This window comes from Emydura macquarii, unplaced genomic scaffold, assembly GCF_026122565.2.
Source record: "Emydura macquarii macquarii isolate MOO-44397 ecotype Brisbane River unplaced genomic scaffold, CSIRO-AGI_Emac_v2 contig_3113, whole genome shotgun sequence".
NCBI classification, from domain to species: Eukaryota; Metazoa; Chordata; order Testudines; family Chelidae; genus Emydura; species Emydura macquarii.
Window position 1 is genome coordinate 1,121,324 of NW_027133250.1, and position 19,108 is coordinate 1,140,431.

The 19,108-nt window shown below is 36.0% G+C and overlaps 1 protein-coding gene across 2 annotated transcripts in view; it reads left to right on the forward strand.

The window, feature by feature from the left end:
- Nucleotides 1–19,108, forward strand: part of EYA3 (EYA transcriptional coactivator and phosphatase 3) — a 140,819-nt gene that overhangs the window by 34,876 nt on the left and 86,835 nt on the right. For both annotated transcript variants that reach the window (XM_067530834.1, XM_067530835.1), the window contains exon 2: nucleotides 15,151–15,249. In XM_067530834.1, the coding sequence (XP_067386935.1) occupies nucleotides 15,217–15,249 (33 nt within the window). In that variant the 5' untranslated portion in view covers nucleotides 15,151–15,216. The remainder of the gene's footprint in view (nucleotides 1–15,150; nucleotides 15,250–19,108) is intronic.

The following is a 19,108-nucleotide window of genomic DNA, read 5'->3' on the forward strand; positions in this document are numbered from 1 at the left end:
TCTTGTTTACACCTCCATGCTGAAGAATGGCCACTTAAGCAGGTGATAGTTCTTTAGCACCTGACTGGGCCAGTTGTCTTTGTCTTTGAAAAACTGGTTTGTGGGTGTAACCGAGAATTACAGCGTATGTCAGTAAAATCTTATTACCTCTCTATAGTGTTGCTACACATATTCCAATAGGATAATGATATTCAGCAGATTATGACTTTTCAAATGATACCTCACAAGGCATACTTTGTACAAAATGTATCTCAGCTTTGTAAAAGTGGTGACTCTAATAGTATAAATTGTCACATACTCCTTCCAGCTTCTGGAACAAATGAGACAATGGTCCAACAGTCTCCTTCCCAACACAATATTGAGTTGTTCCCTGAGTAGCATCCATCCTGTGTACTGAAGGAGGGAGGGGCACTGTGGAAAAAATAGTATGTGATCACATAATTAAAGACCATGTCATTATAATTCTGGAATTTCCTAACTATGGCATGCTTAACTTTGCGACCTTACTAATTTTCTTTTTTTTTTGTAATTATATTTACACATAATTTGCACTTAATCTTCAAATGGTATGCGTTTTGCAACATCTTTGTGAAGTGGCTAAATATTACAGCTGTTTGTTTAGCAGATTGAATCCATGAGTTAGTGAGGTAGAAAGATTGAGCGACTTGCTAACAGAGGGAGGTAGTGTCAGATGGCAGTAGTACTGAGGACTTCTTGCCTTCCAGTCCTGTGGTCATGCCATTGCTTCCATAGTATCTTTTTTCTGAAGTAAATTTTGGGAACATGACGAATGTGTTTACTAGCAGTAAAGCTTTGAACTTTGACATTGAAACAATTTTCTTTTAGCAAAAATACTGAACTACCAAAGATTTCATCCTTTCTTTAAATTTTTGAGTGGTTACTCTGGCAACCTGTGGTTGCTAAGACACAAATTGCTACAGATGTCTTAGACCTGCTTGTGTCATGATCAGTATCATGGCCATTCCTAAAGCAAAATAATAACGAGAAATCACTAAGTTTGCCATAGTTACAACGTTTTAAATATGGTTGTGGCTTACTGCTGAGCACTTAAACAGATTTGGGGAAATGATGAAAGATCTATTTAGAGATTAATCTTCAAATGTGCTGGATCCTGGCAGCCTTTAATAGTCAACATATGAATTGAGGACATGCATTTGCAAAATATTTATCTCTTCTTGTTGAAAATAAAATTGAGAGCAGCCTAAGGTAAATAAATACAGGTCTCTCTTAGTGATTAATATGCTGTGGTTGTGTGAGCTGACCTGCAAGAGCTCTGAAAGGGCTTGAATTCTTCCCAGTGGATAACTGTGTTCTGGAAAGCTACTTACCTATAGTGTTTTAACATGCACTGCAGTCTGGGTAGGAGATTAGCTACAGGACACAGCTTGCTTGCGTGCATAGATATGTGTATAGCACACATACATAATATTCTTTCACAAGGCAGTGTTTAGGGACCCCCTCATTGCATGTTGACTGAAAACAAGTTATACTCTGGGACATCCAATTTATTCAGCATTGTTGTAACTGGATTCTGAATTTAGAAACTACATTCTTGGTAAAAGTATCAATTCAGTTGTTACCAAAACAGGAAATAATTAATCTTGCTGTTGCTTATTATGTTATGTTTCCATGACCAAGAATGTTCTATGAGGTAGCTAAAAATGAAAATGTTGTAAGGGTAGATCATCTCATGTTTCTGATCCAAGTCTGTTCATTTAGATTGGTTTGAATGGACACTTGGGTTGTTTTAGGCTCAAATGTAAGGTTTTGTTTAAAGAAAAAATATTTTACATAACTTAAGATGAAAATAGAACTGCTTTAAAAAATTATGGTTTTGAAATTCCAATGAAAACAAGATTTTCCATTTAAAAGTTCCCCAGCTGTGGTGGCAATCCAATCATTGGAACATTGTATGAGTGGAAGAGAACTAGAAATAATAAAACTGACCAATATATTCTCTTTGCTACAGCTAAGTGTATGGTGAAAAGCATTTATGGTGATAAGTTAATTGGAATTTTAAAATGATCACTTTTCAGTCCTGGAGGCGTTAACACAAAAGTAGATAGTTTTAGTCCACCATTGTTATTTTTAAGCTCAGAGTTTGCCCATGATAACTTTCACAGAGAGCTGAGGCTTTTATTTTTCATTCGAGATCCAAAAATTCCATTCAAACTCATACTCTTTAGACCCTCCTCTCAGACTCACTTATACTTGCAGATTGTGGCAGTCCATACCTTCCGTTATGGTAGTGAGTCCTAGTATGTTCCACTGATGCACAAAACAGTTGTTGTATATCAGCCCATCCTTCGCTGATTAGTGTAGGGGGAGGAAAGGACCACGGAGTATGGCAGTTAGGGAATGGAGGGCATGAAGAAGCACGCAGAGTTCATCGTTAAGATTTACGCTCCAGTATCCTTTTCTGTAGTTCGGCTGTTAAGTTTCTGATTTTAAGTAAAGTATGAAACAACCTGGATAATTTGGCATAATTTATGTTCATTCCGGTTATTGTATGTTTTTAAAGTGACTACTTGTTGCTGTTAATAAAATGAGAAAGTTTTAGAGAACTGTAATTGCAAGCAGGGGGGAACTGAACATAGGAGAGAGTCCTGGATATAAGGGATTATATAATGTGCATGATTATATTAATAATATGGGACTTTGCAAAGAGGAAGCCCTCTTCAATCTCTTGTAGGCTTTTTGAATGAGGAGTGTGATAATTGGTAGTGTTAGAATCCCAGTTATTCTGAGATTTCTTACTTCGAAGTTAAAATCTTGGATCTCTTTTTTTCTTTTTACTCTATTTCTAATTTCAAAGGCTAAAATATTAAGAGCAAAAAAAATGCATCATTAAATATAACAAAAATCCATAGAACTTTTTTCTGTGTATAACAAAAGTACAGCCTTAGTTCTCAGTATCCCTTGAAAGAGAGAAAGTCAGACTTCTCCAAGAAAATATAATATTGGTTACATAATTTAAGTTAAATCATCAGGGACAAAAGATCAAAATACAAATAATTGCAGATGAAAATTTGAATGCTTTCAGGTGAATCACCTAACATGCATCGTCAATCTAATATTATTCATAGTCATTTTAATAATGTATTGCTCTTATCACATAAGACCAGCGGTTCCCAAACTCTACCACGTTGCGTACCACCAACATTAAATGCCACCACCGGTAGTACTACCACCAATTCCAGTCACGTGGCCAGAAGCGGAAGTTCAGGAAGACCGGCTGAGGAACTAAGCACCCCGGCGGTCCAGTTGCCAAGGTAGCTTAAGCGGAGTGTCGGCAGCAGAATTTCGGGATAAGCTGCTGCTGACTCTCTGCTTAAGCTACTGTGGCGGCTGGAGCATCGGGCAGCTTAGATGCGTACCATTGGGAGGTGGCCTGTGTGCCACTGGTGGTACGCATACTACAGTTTGGGAATCTCTGCATAAGACTATTTAATAAGAGCAGGGAAAAACCTACAGGTATCCAGTCTACAAATTAGGTAACAGGGTCTTCGAAAGTTATAACTCAAACTATCTTCACTACTATCTAAAAGCTTGCCTGTTAGATTTCTAGGAGTCCAGGTACACATTCGAGCAGCACTGTAATTATTACATATGTATATTTCCCTTTGCCCAATCAGAGTTTGAGAAGAAACTGTAGGTGAAAAGCCAGAGAACAAATTAATTATTTCACTGGTGTGTGGAACATTTTTAAAATTCAAATGTCCATCCTTCTGGACGATTTGTAAACATTCCTTTTTAAAACTGAAATGGACTGGTCTTTCTGTAAAATTGTTTTCCACTTAGATTGCTTTTGTCCTTTATTATAGTGGAGGCCTTCCAAGTTTAATTTCCCCCAGTATAAGCTATCTGCTGTGCCAACAGCTCAAAGCCTGGAATATATTTTCTATGAAGATTATTGTTCACATCCTTCACATGTGCAAAGGTGGCTGACACATTTCTGTTCCTGTTGGGTTTTTTTGTACATGTAACTGCATATCCTTTTCTGTGACTTGCAGCTTTGTGACCAGTTGAAATGATGATAAAGGTATTTGGGGGGAAAAAAACCTTATTTTTTTCACTTGTTTAGTGTTGGTTTAGATTCCTAATTACTGCTAATAAATACGTTTAAGAACAGGGTTTTGTGTCACAACTAGGGTGCAAATTCCAAGGTTGTGTGGGGAGGGGAAGGTGGAGGGGCTGAGGTAAAACTGATCTTGTGATTCAATTTGTCCTCCTAATGAAACCCTCTGTTGATGTGATGCTATCAGGTAATGTGTCCACATGTCAAACTGCTCTTTAAGGTTTCCAAATAAAGTGATTGGTTTTTGCTTACATTTACATATCTTCCATAATCTTTGTGTCTTTGTACTAAACTATCTGCCAAAAATATCCAACATATATTATTCCATCTTTTGACAATGTGACTAGTTTATTATACATACAATGCTCTTCATCTTCAAATGACTTTGCTTTTCACAGCATCCTTGCGGTAGCTAAATATTACACCCGTTTAACAGATTGAGTGAGTTAAAGAGGTTATATGACTTGCTAACAGAGGTAGGTAGTGTCAGATGGGATTAATAATTAGGAATTCTTGCCCTCTTGTTCTGTCTGCTTTCAGACTCCTATTGTAATATCTTTCATCTGAAGTTAATTCTTGGGACTTGATGGATATGTTAACTAACAGTAAAGTTTTGAACCCTGGCATTTAAATAGTTTTCTTCTAGTAAAAATTCTACAAAGGATTTCTTTCTTTCGTTACATTTTTCCACAAGTGTAATCCATAATTCCATTTTAGCCCCATAGGGTTTTCAGTTTGGACTTTGGGGCACTAAATCATTTTCCTTTCAGAAATAAAATAGACGGCATTGATAACCCTGCTGCTGTTCTGAGGAGCGCTTAAGGAGATCAGAGTTTGCATCTCAGACTTGGGGTTTTGTTCCCAATCTGGGAATGCTAATGAGGCAAAGTCAATATAGGCCCTAGCTTCATTCAATTTATGTGATATCAAAACACCCTTTGTGTAACCTACGAGGGGTATGTAACCCATTGTGGAGAGCTAGCTAGATCTCAGCTGGAAGGATAAGTCACTGTTATGCTATGATTTTAGTTAATTAATGAGGGGAAATTGTGTGTGTGAAAATTTTTGAATTACATTTTTTAATAAAGCAAATTGAATAGATTTATTCATGAATGGGGCTCAGAAACATTGTTCCAGAGTAGTTCTGGGCAGGAAGAAATGAAAGATTCTGTGTCTGGTTTCGCTGAACTGACATAGTCAATTACACCACTTAAAAAAATTCTTGGTGGACAGAGCTTTTTGGTTTGTTTGTTCCTTGGTTTATTTCCTGCCTGATGTCTATTCTATATAGATTCTTATACCATGCCCATCACCCTAGTATCTGAATGCCTTCCAGTAGTGCTAGGTGTTATGGTAATACAAATTATAAATAGTCACATTACTTAATATTATTAATATCTGTCACATGGTTATTCTTTTATTCTCTCCCCGGGGGGAGAAGCATGTGCGGTGGAGTGTTTTGTTTTGGAATTTTTTTAATAGACGTATACATACACACACACACACTCATTACTAGAAATTAGAGAAGATGGGGTCAAAGAAATGTGCCTGGCACTTGTAGTGAAAGGTGGTAAGGTTTATGATGATGATTAGTTCCTGGGAGAGTTTGTTCGACAGTCATGGGACAGCCCCCAAGAAAGCTCTGTCTATTGGCCTTGATGTCTTGGTTCTTTTGTGTTTTTAAAAATACATATTAATTTGACTAATGTTAACATGTTATGGTTCTCCAGTTTGTACTAAGTCATTATAAACAAGAGTTAAATTTATCTCCCAGCTGGGTTCCCAATGGTTTATTTTTCCCATCAGACATTCCTCCCTGACACAAACCTCATCTTTTTAATTGTAGGAAGGCACATTAAATAACATGCTGTAATTTAATGCCCTCAAACTTTGCTAGCCCTCGAGCTGTTTTATGATCTGGTCGTTTCATGTCCTTCATAATTGTCTGGGTTGTCAAATAGCATTTTTCATGATCTTTAATTCAATCTGCATTGCTGGGCTACCTATTTAAGGAATTTCTCATGTGCTTAAATTTAAGACAAAAGAGCTGTAGTAAGAAGAATGGCAAATAACTCACTTCTCATAGGAAAGCTGCAGGCTATTAGATTTGTGGTGTCTCAGGCACATTTTTCGGGAGGTAGGAAGCCTTAGTATTAGCATAAAATTTAGGATGTAAAGACTAAAGCTGCCGTGATAACTGCTGTTTGTCAGGCTGTTTACATATTGACACATTACTCTTTTGGGTTAACCCTATATCCTAATTTGACCTAAAAGAAAATATCATTCTTGTTTGTGCCATAATGCTGCAGGTAGATATTGTTTCCCTCCTTGACATAATGTGTAAACATAAGAAAACAAGATTGCCCTTACCAGTAATGCTATAAAAGTCTGCTCTCTCATCCATATCTCCTCATGGTTTGTAACTTGCTTCCACAAACCATTTAAAAATAATACTTAATTCAGGTTAGGTATTGTTTTTATATTTAATGTGTAAGGGGAGCTACATTCTGTTGCATTTTAAGTGCTTTGAGAAGTTGGATTATTTATTTTCTGGGGTTTCTTGATTAAAAATCAGTGACTCAGAGAAGCTGCAGTTCAGCTGTTCTGGATACGTTGCTACAAAGTAGTGAAAAGCCATAAGCATTTTTCTTTGGCTATTTACCTGGCAGTGTACAGGCTCTCATGAATCTTTATAGATGTTCCTAAACGATTAGAAATACTCCAGCCATACTGAGTGATCTCAGTAAATACATTTTGCTTTTGGTATAAAATCATTTTATCATACTAGAAAAGAACTAAAATTTCATGTGAAATAGTAAAACGTAGATTCCGTAACTTTGAAGTTTTAATAACAGAAAAAAATGCACATAATTCAAAGAAAAGTTCATCTGATGAAATCTAAAAATGTTAATTTAAAGGCTGGAGATTGCTTCATTTAATATAAAAAGACTAATTTTAATTAAAAGATTTTTCTCCGACTCTTAAGGAGTCCTGTGCAATTATGGTTCCATTAAAAAAATCCAACTTTTTCTAGAGTGGAATCCCTAAAATTCTAGTTCTCAGGCTATAAAGATTTAATTTCTAGTTTTCATGTGCAATTAATACAATTTAATATGGAGGATAAATATGGTTAAATGATAAAATGGGAAAAGAAGAGAAATCTCATGAAGAGTGATCCCAGATTTGGAACAGAGCTGTTAACTTCCCTATTAGTGTTTCTGTTAAAGGGACTCACTAAGGTGCTGTCCCAATGAGTTTTACCACATCTCACATCAAAAGGATATTAAAATGTAAATCTAGCGCATGCAGGCAAAGTGTGTGTGTGTGGGGGGGAGGCTTTCTCCCACATCTGGTGGGAGTGTCTGAAGGTGGTCAAATCTTGGATGTGTATCATGGATATCATTTTTTAAAATGATTTTCAAAAACTAAGAGATCCATATTGCCCTTGATCCTTTAATGCTACTTCAGGGTTTACTTTTGAAAGGGAACTATTTACTTTAAAATTCCATCATCTCTTAGTGTCACATACGTTTTATTAAAAGCCAAGACCTTTTTTCTGTATCACTGGAGTTAATCTTGGTCACTGATTAAAGTCAATTTTATGTTACTGAAAGTTGCTAGATTGACTATCCTAGAGACTCGAGCACTCTTTTTATTCACTTAGTTATCTGTTTGTACTATTGTGGTGGCACCAGCTTCCCCAGGTGCACACCCTGCCACACCCCTGCCCTGCAGTGATCCCTTCAAGAAAAGAAAAAGTGAAGTTTAGTCCTCAGACTCCTGGACAGCTCTACCCATAAGAGTTCCGGTTGTGATGGTGATTTTTGGTGATGTAGACTAAATTAGGAACTAGACTGAGGGAGGCCCCAATTCATTTCACAGAGATCTGAACTGAAAACAAAATGGAAAAATTTCCAAATTTGGAACTAGGCTGAGGTCCCTTGTTGGCTGATTTCCAGGAAGAACACTAACTTCTTGAAGAAGAGGACTTGGATTTGACCTCCTGGATATAGGGAATAGGGTGTCACTAAGGGAAATGAGTTGAATGAAAAATGGGAACATTTTGCCAGCTGATTAGTCAAGTAGAGGGGAAAACCTGAGGAACCCATCTGAACTGGCCTCAGGGCGCAAGGAAATCCACTCTTGGATCAGGAAGGAGACCTCTCTCTCTACAGAGGTCAGTGGGAAATTAAAAGTTACAGTCTTCTGGCTCTAAATTCAGACTAGTAAAGCAATTAGGAATGCAAATACAGAAAACCTCTAACGTCTTACCTATTTAAGTGCTTCTACTTCCTGTTTCTACAAAAGAGTGACAGGACAGTATATCTTGTGGTGGAGGCCTGTAAAGCTCCTTGTTGGTGTTTGTACAATAGATTCAATGCAATCATCGACCTTCTGGGATCGAGCAATTTAATGGTTTAACTGTGTGTTCCTACCTCCTTGGGATAGATGCAATAACTGACTGACACTCTTATTCAAACTTTTACCTTTGCTTTACAGTGTGAGAGTGGTGAATTGAAAAATATACTAGTCCAGAGGTGAACTTTTGGGCCTAGCCTACTCCACTGCATCCTTTAGTGTCAAACTAAATTGAAAACAGTTTGCATAGACATTGTTTGAACAGATTCTGTTGTTAGCCCTTTTCTCATCATGACAGTGCAATTTTTAACTGAATTTGCTCCTGACAAAATGTACCAGATTGACAATCCTGGAGGGTGAGGGTCTCCAAGTGAGGCTGTAACAGTGCTGTCTCGCTAAATGATGTGCCTCAACCCTGGCCTGAAGGGGCCAGTTCTAGGAGAAGAGAAGGAGTTGAGCGTCCTTGGCCTTTGGCTCAAAGTGCCAACTAGGCTAGACCAGCTCAATTCTATTTACTTTTGTTCTGTTAACTAGAGCATAGGGCGCACTCAGCAGTTTTTCTGTAGTCAGCATTGTCATTGTAAAACTGGGTATATACATTCTGCAAAGAAAAGATTTGTTATATAATAATGTGTACAAATACTGTAACAGGACTTCAGAGGTAGTGTTTGCTAAGAAATGGCTTAAAAGGCTTCAGTGTTTTACAGTTTCTTTTAAGTTTTTACTGGTTAATTGTAGTCTCTCATCTTTACAGCATTTTTCCCCCAGTGAGCCCTTTTCCATTTGGCAAATATGGATTTTTTTTCCCTCTGTATTTTAATAGGAAATGTTATCCCTCTCTATTAGCATGGGAAATTTTTATTTTAACAGCTTCAGCTTCTGTTTGTGCCTGGTATCTGCAGCCCACTGCACACCAGTATTGCCTATGTTGTAGGAAGCAGCAGCCTTCACTCTACATTTATTTGCTTTAGGTTGTTTTAAAGGCAGACCCCTAAGGTTCCTTCACTGTATTCCGTTTCTGTATTTTATTTCCTTTGAGGTTTTATGGTATTAAAAGAGACACGTGTGAATATTTAATTTTTATATATTAATAGTATTTCTAATAGACCTTTGAGTACAGTACAAAATGAAGTTAAACAGAATTTTTTGAATTAACATTGTAGATGGTCCAAAAGACCATTAATGCTTGTATAATTTGCTGAGATTCTGTGCTATATTATCACTGTTCATAGACATGCTATCTAGTAGGCACTGTATGTATTGTACAATAATCATTGTATGGAGAGAAAAGGAAATTAAACACCCAGAGCAAATGTGACAGTAATAAAACAGATCTGATGCATCATAATGAAATCAATGGAGTTTGTGTAGTATCCATAAAATGTGTGGTTTGCTGCAAATAAAAAATTAAGGGGCAGTATCTATCTCACAGAAGCAGCTTTTGACATCGACTATAAATAAGTCATTTTGCAATTAATTTCTTTTTTTCAGTGTTGATTTAAAACTTTCTATACAAGCCCACGGAACATAATTGGACTTGATTTTAAATAACTGCATTTTCTTTTTTGTTTTGTGGTCCCTATACTGACACTTTAATTCCATATTATGACTATTGCATTAGTGTATCTATGCTCAGTGACAATATGGCACAGAATCATTGCAAACAGTTACAGCAGTAAAACTAGCTTTGACTTTTTGGATTTTCTGCCATGTTAGTGTAAGACAACATGGTAACAATACACAATACTAATTTGGTGTTCCTGTCCTTGCCTCCCTCTGCTGTATTTTTTTAATTCCATGAACCCTAGAGGAAATAAAATACGGAAACTAAATACAGAAAAGTCACCTCCGGGATCTGCCACATCTCATTGTGCCTAGGTACTGCACAGTCTCTGAACATTTTGCAGTACTGTAAATTTTGCAGTGTTGAAGAATATTTAAAGGAATAATCCTGCATTGGTTGGATGATGGACTAGGTGACCTAACAGAACTGTCTGTTGTTTGTCTGATTCTGTATGCCAATGGGATAGAGTAAAGGGGCAGATTATCATGAAATGTCTCTTTTTTCTATTGAAGCTCAGAACTTTAGCATTATTTTAACTCCTTCATTCCAGAATTAATTGCAATCAGATGCAAAAACACTATACTAGTGGCCCTTGTGGGAATACAGGATTGAAATAATTGTGTTAAATGTTATTCATTTTAAAAACCTCAATGTGTATGATAGTGAAAAATTTTATTAAAGTTTTCTATTTAGTATCTTTAATTTCATTATTTAAAATTGTGTAAAATCTGAAAAGTACACATTCAAGCAAATACAGTTTGAGAAAAAAGCAGTGACTGTTTTTTTAATAATTATATAAAGTATCTGCGGTGCTTTTCACCGATATTTTAATTATTTGTTGGTGTTCATATCACAGCATCTTTGACTTTAGTCATTTGCAATTTCAGAGAAGTACTAAGTTCTAGCTGACATTTTAAAGACCCAAAGTCAAAGCTGATGGTCCCACAAAGGAGATAGCTATTTGTTTCTAATATCAGGCTGGGTTGCTGAGGGAATTATTTCCATCCTCACTGAGTTTTCACTTTCCAAATTTGCCTGTTTAAGATTTTTAAAATAGAATTTAATGCAATAAGACTCTTTTTACCTGTCAGCACTTTTAACACAGGTTTGTCATGGAGATACAGTGTCAGAATTTTGCTATAGGAACAGAAGCCAGAGAAATTGATATATGAAATATTATAGTCCATGCTTCTGCTTTTTATATCTCTGACTTTGCAATGTAGGAGAATGATTTTTCAGTAAATTGAGCAAACTAAAGAAAATGAGGTGTAAAAGCATCTATCTTTTGGGCATCTTCTTCTTTTTTTTTTTTTTTAATAATACTGGCTCTAGAAAACATCAGCAATACTGATGTAACACAGAGCAATACTGGCTCTAGCAAACATACTTGCCCATAACGATAATAAAGTCGCTTAAATTAATTATTAAAATGACAAATCAAGTTTAAATAAAATATCAGCACTAAAACTGTATTCATGTGATTCAGACTTCAGAGTCTCACTACATATATATTCGTCGTTATATTTTCTAGCTAACAGTATTGCTATTTATTTTTAATAGAATCTTGTTTCTTGAAGACAGTTCAGCAGTTATATATTGAACCATTTTTATTAAAGGACATGTTATTTTTCATAATTAAAAAAAAAATCTACTGTTTCACAAGTCTTTTTCAGGAGATTGAAACTCCAGTCTGCCTCCTGTCTGAATATTTTTCTTCTTCAGCAGCTCATTGAGTGGCTTGATGTAGGTTTTTGAATTATTCATGTTTTGTCTAAAGGTTTATATTCATAAGTACCAGTTACTTTCCTCTTGAAAATATTCTGTCTGATTTCTTAAGAATCTGTTGAGCTATGACTTCTTGCTCTTAGGGTTAGCCATCATTTGGAAGTTTTGAAGACCCGAGTATGTGGACTTAAATGAAACAGTACAATATTTCACACTATATAGAGGACCTGGAGATGCTTGAGGGTGGTTTTGGTAAATTCTGATTGTACTGGTTTTTAAAGGTTGTCCATTGGAAATTGTGCAAATAAGTTTATCAAAGCACGGTTGCCTTAATTTTTCATTAGTTTAAAAAATCTGGTTTTGAGATTAGTTTGTAGTAAAAATGGTGAAAACTAGAATTCATTTACTTAATTTTTCCAACTTTCTGCCAGCAAAGGTGTGTGCTTGCTAAATAATATGGCAACCCACCTTGTGTTCTGACAAAGGTGAATAAAACATTAAACAGACACTCGAAACTAAAAAGCTATGTTGCTTAGAGAACTCCTAATCCTCTATCTAGCTGTAGTGCACTTATCCCATTAACCCCTGTAATGCGTGCTTTCTCTTCTGCTGGCTACTTCTCTATAACCCCAGCTACAACTTGGATTGCGTCTTTATAGGATGTCCTTGGTATAAATGGCTGGTCATTGTAGCAAATGTTTCACACTCTCTTTTCCTCAGAGAAACAGCCTTGGGTCAAGTTCAGTTGCCACCTGGACAAGAAGTTTCTCTATTTTGATTTTTGTGCAGTAAATTGTTTTATTTGGAGAAGCTTTCTGCATTCATGGGTAACAAGATGTCCTATTTGTTTGAAAAGGAGGCTCTTCTGATTGTAATTGTAACCCTATTTATAAGCTAGATGTGAGTTTGACTTAAGTTGCTCAAAGCAAATTCCAGTATTTGTGAGAACAAATTTGCCCTTTGATTTATTTGAAAAAAATAAATTTAAAAATCCACATAAAACTAGGATAGTTTTCACTCTTGCTTTCTGGAAAGCCAGACTAAATAAAAAACATTTATGAAAGCATTAGGTCAAAATGTCAGATAGAAGAATATGACTTTATAAATCAGATTTTGATTCAAATCCTTTTTGTTTCAACTTCGCAACTTTCAAAGAATTTACAATGTAGTTCTGAAAAAATTTCAAGAATCTTTAAATTCCACAATTTTCCTTTCTAGCCTTTATTTATTAAAAGGAGTAAATTACAAAAAATAAATTAAAAAGGAAATTAACTTTTCATATTTAAGGTGATGCTAAGAATTTAAATTGATACACTACTAATTCAGACTACCATACATGCCTTCATCTGCTGTACTGTGTGCTGTATACACTGGGTAAATTTTTCAAAGTGTCTAAAAGATTTAGGAGTCTTAATCTCAGTGAAAGACAATGACATTTAGGAGCCTAAGTCACTTTTGAAAATGAGACTTTTAAGCCCTTTTGAAAATGTTGGCCATAATGTATAAGAATCATCCTTTTTACAGCTACTATATTTGATGTGGGAACAGAAACCATTTATGTGTGTTGCTCATATGTCAATATGAAATTGTGCATGCCACACAAGATCTCATGCCAGTGCTCAAAGACTGTGATGCTTTTCAGGAATCAACAGGAGTTAAGGACCAGAGTGCTTATAAGTGGATCTGGGCAAAAAATATTCAGCAAATAGTAATATCATAGAACAATTCATTTTTGGGGGGCTACTGAAACAAAAATGTGGAAAAAAATTGAAAAAATCTAAATGGTTTGTTTTGACCATTTCCAAATGAAACATTTTGTCTTTTTGTTTTGATAGGTGTTTTGCTTTGAAGTTTAGCTAATTAAAAAGGCGTGTGTTTGTGTGTCATGCCGCACTGCTCCCAAACAAAATCAATTATTTTCTCAGCTCTCGTTATATGAACTGTGAGTTTAGGCAGAAGTTGAGCAAGAATAGAAAGAAGGAAGTATTAACCGTTTGAGTATATTGTGTATGGTCATACCTCTTGACCTATTTATTTTTCATTGGGATGATTTCATTAGGAAGGTGCTCAGATACCACAATGATGAGCAAAATATAAGAATCTAAATGCAGAGAGAACAGCTGCTATATGATACTGAATATAGGGCCAATCCTGTTTCTACTGAAGCCCATTGCAAAGGGACAGGATCAGAGTCTAACACAGTCAATAAGTTATGCACATTGCTATTATTTATGTATCCCTTTTTGTGCTTTTGTGGTTGCTGTAAAATGTCTGTGTACCAGTTTTGGGAGTTTCATGTATCTTTTGTAGGTAAAATGGATTTATAGGGAAGGATGTGAAATTGTTTACATCGCAGTGTACATTGTGGAAGAAGTTTCTGACCCACTGAATGCATATTGAAGATAAATCAGCTTGTGAAACTCTCATTGATTTCAGTGTTGTGAGAAGAATTTGGCTGAAGGTTTTTATGTCAGTGGTTTGGAGATAAGGGGGTGATAAAGGAGCAATGAAACTTTAAACTATAATGGTTCATATTCAGAGTTGGGTATCGCTATTTACCCTTTTATATTTTGCATCTTGCTGGTACTGATTATTGGTATAAGTCTAGTGGATTTTATTTTTTTTAAATGCCAAAAAGCTTGCCAAGGGAAAAAACCACTGGGGAAGTAATGTTTCTATTTCATTGTTTTTGGATAGCAGACTGTAGGAATTCAGGAAAATGATTCTGAAAGTCTCCTTCAGAACTCTCACTTTCCTATGATTAATTCCTGTGGGACTGACTCTTGCTTGTTACAGTACACACTTACTACAGATAGTGTTTAGTACTAGCAACTTTACTTTCTTTGAAATTAACTTTTTCTTTCAAAATAAAAGGTCAGACTACTCATTCTGAAGTGTTCAATTTAAACAGTAATTGCAGTCTTGCTTGTAGAAACATTTAGTTGTTGTGAGTCTTGTCCTGATTTTTTGTGTGACACTTATGTAAATGTTCTAAATTAAAGCAGGTTAGATTGTATCATTCTGTTTACTGACATAGTAGCTTCGAGTTGATCACTTAAATTAAGTCTGGTAATCCTAAAGTGTTTTTACAATCTCAGCGCACGTGTATGATTGAAATGTTTAATATATTAGCTTCCATAGTGAGTATGTCACAAGTGAAATGCAGTGGAAATGTGCCACCTGCGTGAAAAAAAACCCCCTCACCATTGTTTATGTCTTGAGGCTTAATGGTAAATCTTTGTTTTAGAAAACCTCCATATGTGAGTTTGGTCTCTTATTTTGGAGATGGCAACATGACTTTAGAAAGCTTGAGAGCAGAAAATATAGAAATGAATATTCTCTGATAGCCTAAATGATAAGCACCCCACAAAGTATATAAAGCTATGAACACCTTTTTTAACAGGCTTTGAAGACAGCAGACGAAGACACACATTCTAATCATTTAAGCATATTAAAAGTATTGATACTCATGGAAGACACACAAGACTTACCAGAACAACCAGTAAGTACATTTGTAAAATATTATAAATTACTGGAAAAATAAGTCAGTAGTTTAAAACAATTTAAGTTATGATTATTCTGATGGGTAACAGGAAATATGCCTTACATTTATTGTGTTTTTCTAGAAATGGGGATCATACTTGCTGTTGGTAAAACAGATTGTGTATTAGCCTTACTGGGTTTATACAGACTACAGTAATAAAATAAGTAGATTGATAACACATTTGAAGTTTGTAACATCTTATTTTATAATCATGGATAATACATCTTTGCTTTGTTCAGAATCTGTACAATGAAAAGAGATGGTTTCAAACCATTTATAGAAAATGAAAAATTAGTATTTCAGATACCACTTGTAAAATAGATACTGTAAATTGTATGCTCTTTAATTTTTCATGGTGCCCTGGAAAGCTTAGAGAAGATCCCTATTGCCTAGTACATTGTGAGCAGCTACTGCAGGAAAGCAGTATTTCCACCTTTAATTTAATTTAACTGTGTACTTAGGTAAGAAGTCCTGTTGGAGTGAAGTATGTTTTAAATCCTATTTGCTGAATCCTAAAACCAAAGTTCTGGTAGTAAAGATTTTAGGATGAATAACTGATTTTAAATATTGTAACAAAAACAAGACATTTTAATTTTTACTGTTTATATTTATAGTTTAAAATTCCTCACAGGTGCTTCTTGCCACTGACCATGCTCTTCTTGTTAGAAAATTTGTCAACAAAGTTCTTAAAGATATTTGAAAAGTTAGTGCATATATGTCTTAGTTATATGGACTGTTATTGTCAGTCCTGGAAGGGTAAATATGAATGCACGATAATAGTCATACAGATTCCTGCATCTAACTTTAAAGTAAGGGCAACTGTGTAATAATTAAACATATTACTTTACAAACAAAAAATTAGGGACAATTTTATATTTAGAATTCAATTCAGCTTGATGCAAACAAAACAAGAATACATTATTTCATTTTGATTGTAGTCTGTGGCTACTTTTTATACTAAAGAAGTTATCAAATGTACTTGAAAATAGGGGGATATTTTTGGGAGGAACATAGATTTTGTAATCTTTGCATAGGAAAGATTTTGAGGATGTTCAGACTGAAGAACTGTATCTCCTCCAGTTAACTAATCTGAGAAATTTAGTTAATGTTTTGTAACTCTTTGTGTATCACAAGAATAGACAAACTGACATGGGGACATTCAGTGAAACTGAAAGGAAGCAAATTTAAAACTAATCAAAGAAATACTCTCCTATACTACACACAAGAGTGGAAAACTGTCACAAGAAGATTCCATTGAGGTTCTGAGCTCTGTATGATTCAAAAAAAGGATCAGACATTTATATGTATAATGAAAACATCCATAAATAAGGTAACCCTCATGCTTCACGGCATAAACCAGCCTTAGATGGACAGATTATTCCAAAACTACCCTTTATGGATTTCCTTGCAATTTCTTCTAAAGGGTCTCCTACCAGCCACTATCAGAGATGGAATAGTGGAATAGATTGACCAATGCACTGATGTGATCATTTGTATTGCCTGTAAATAACCTGTACATAGTAAAGGAGGGAAGTAATGACTGTAGTTCCACATTATTTTTCACAGTGAGAACATTGTTGAAACCATTTAAAAATAGGAAAATTCTTGCAAAATTCTACTAGCTCGTTAGCACTTTGGACTGATATTTTACAGGTTTCCAGTTTTTTTCTGCTTTGATTAATCATGGCAACTGTTACTTTGAAAACGTAATCTATTACCAACTACTGATTACCAATACTGTTATATCCTATTGATTACTTGTGGGATTACTTTTACCAAAATATTTGGAAGAATGGGAAAAAGGAGTAATTCCAGACAATTTATTATTTCTTATTTCATTCATTATTACTCAAATGTGGAATAAGTGTAATGTCCTTTTAATGTTTACATGAATTGCTTTTTGTAGACGGTTTGTAGATACCCATCCCAAGATATCCCACCATAAAGTCTGTGTCCTGCATCCTGACATCTTGATAGGCAGAGCTATTTGGTTCCCATTTTTTGCTGTCCCCTCTTTTCTTTCCAAGTGCTTTGCAACAGTGAGAGGGGGCTGCCTGCTGCATAGTGTGGGCTGCCACTTTAGGTTGGGATTCCCCTGCTCTCAGTGGTTTGGGATTCTCAGGAGGAGGACTGAGAACTGGAGACAAAGATGGGGAAGTAGGTATTTGGCAAGAGTGATGGTAAGTGATCCAAAGGTACTGTTTGTTATAAAAATCTTTGTATTACTCATTGGGATTGCAGTTGTCAAAAGTAATCCCTTACCGTGATCTGTAACAAAGTGATATAATGATCTGTAACTGTAATACCTTATTTTAAAACCCTCCATGGCAAAAGGTGGACAATTAGATTTTGTGTCAGGGCTGGTAAATGTTCATGACAGTTTTGCAAAATTGAATAAAAATTTCCAGAATCAATGGAATCTCATGGGCATGGCCCGTTTTAAAGCAGTATTTGAATACTCATCATGGGCATCTCACATGTATTGTATGTGGCAGTATGACAGTGACTTCCCACAAACACCAGCAAAAAGAAAGCTAGAGCCACTGCTGCTGTTGGAGCAGAGAGGAGGAATGGCCACCATTGGGCTAGAGTGAGGGCAGTACAATGCATTGCTCTTCACTTGTGCAGGAGCCCTCAGTGCTGGATGGGATTCGGCAATCTTGGCAGCTGAGATTGGGGCACTATTTTATTGTTGTTACATTCACAGCAAGTCCTTCAGTTGTATTCTTTTGCTATGACTAGAAGCCCTATTGCTGAAGTTACAAACAGCATGCAAATGGTTCAGGCTAACATATTAGAATACTATGGAGACCTGGCAGTTGCTCTATAAAGTTGAAATTAAATTTTATAATCCTGATTTTAACTACCTCCAAAATACAGTTTAAAAATCTCATTCTCAGAATTGGTAGGTTAAGTCTTAGACTGAGGTAGAATTTTTCTACAAAATTAGAAGCTTTTGGACAAGGGATTTTTCAGTTATGAAACCCTAACCCGAGGAGGTGGGCTGTTCATCACTGTTGGTTTTTGTCAGTTGGTAGCAAAATAAAATAAAAACTAGAAAGGAAAAAGATGAAATTTGGTTCCCTGGACACTAGATTAGCTGTGATGTAGTTCACGAGTCTGATCAAATAATGTCACACTTCAATTGTTAATTTTTTTCATTTGGAACGTTGGGGTGGACCTCAACTTTTATCTTTAAAAAAACCAAAAAAACTATCCATTTCACTTGCAGAGGGAGACCTCAAACTACTGCCTAGTCACTGGGGAGCCTGGTCATTGATTAGGAAGCTTCCTCCAGTAGTCTCACCAAGGAGCACGTGTGATGGGGGGAGCTGGTTGTAGGTGTAGAGACCCATCTGACTTTCTGAGGCCTCTGTGGGAGGAGGTGTGTAGGGGGCCTGATAAGGCATGCATAGGTAGGATGTTGAGCTTGCTATGGTTTACTGGGCTTCTGCCCTCTTGCAGACATTCCTGCCAGCAAGTGCTGTTTTCATCCACTCACCCTTCTGACTTTCAGGGGTTTACAGCAGTGGGACTCCCTGCTGAAGCACAGGTTTGCTAAGTGGAGAAGGCAGGGAGTCATAGAATCAAAGAATATTAGGGTTGGATGGGACCTCAGAAGATCATCTAGTCCAACCCCCTGCTTAAAGCTTCTCTCCTGGTTGCTTTTTTCCTTTTGTGCCACCCCAGCTTCTCCTAACTGCTCTCTGCACTTAGATCTGTATGTTCTCTTATATCTCTGGCTCTCTGGTGAGGAATCAGCTATTTTCTGTAGTGGTGCATTGTAGGAGATGGGTCTCTAGCTGGGGACAAGGGC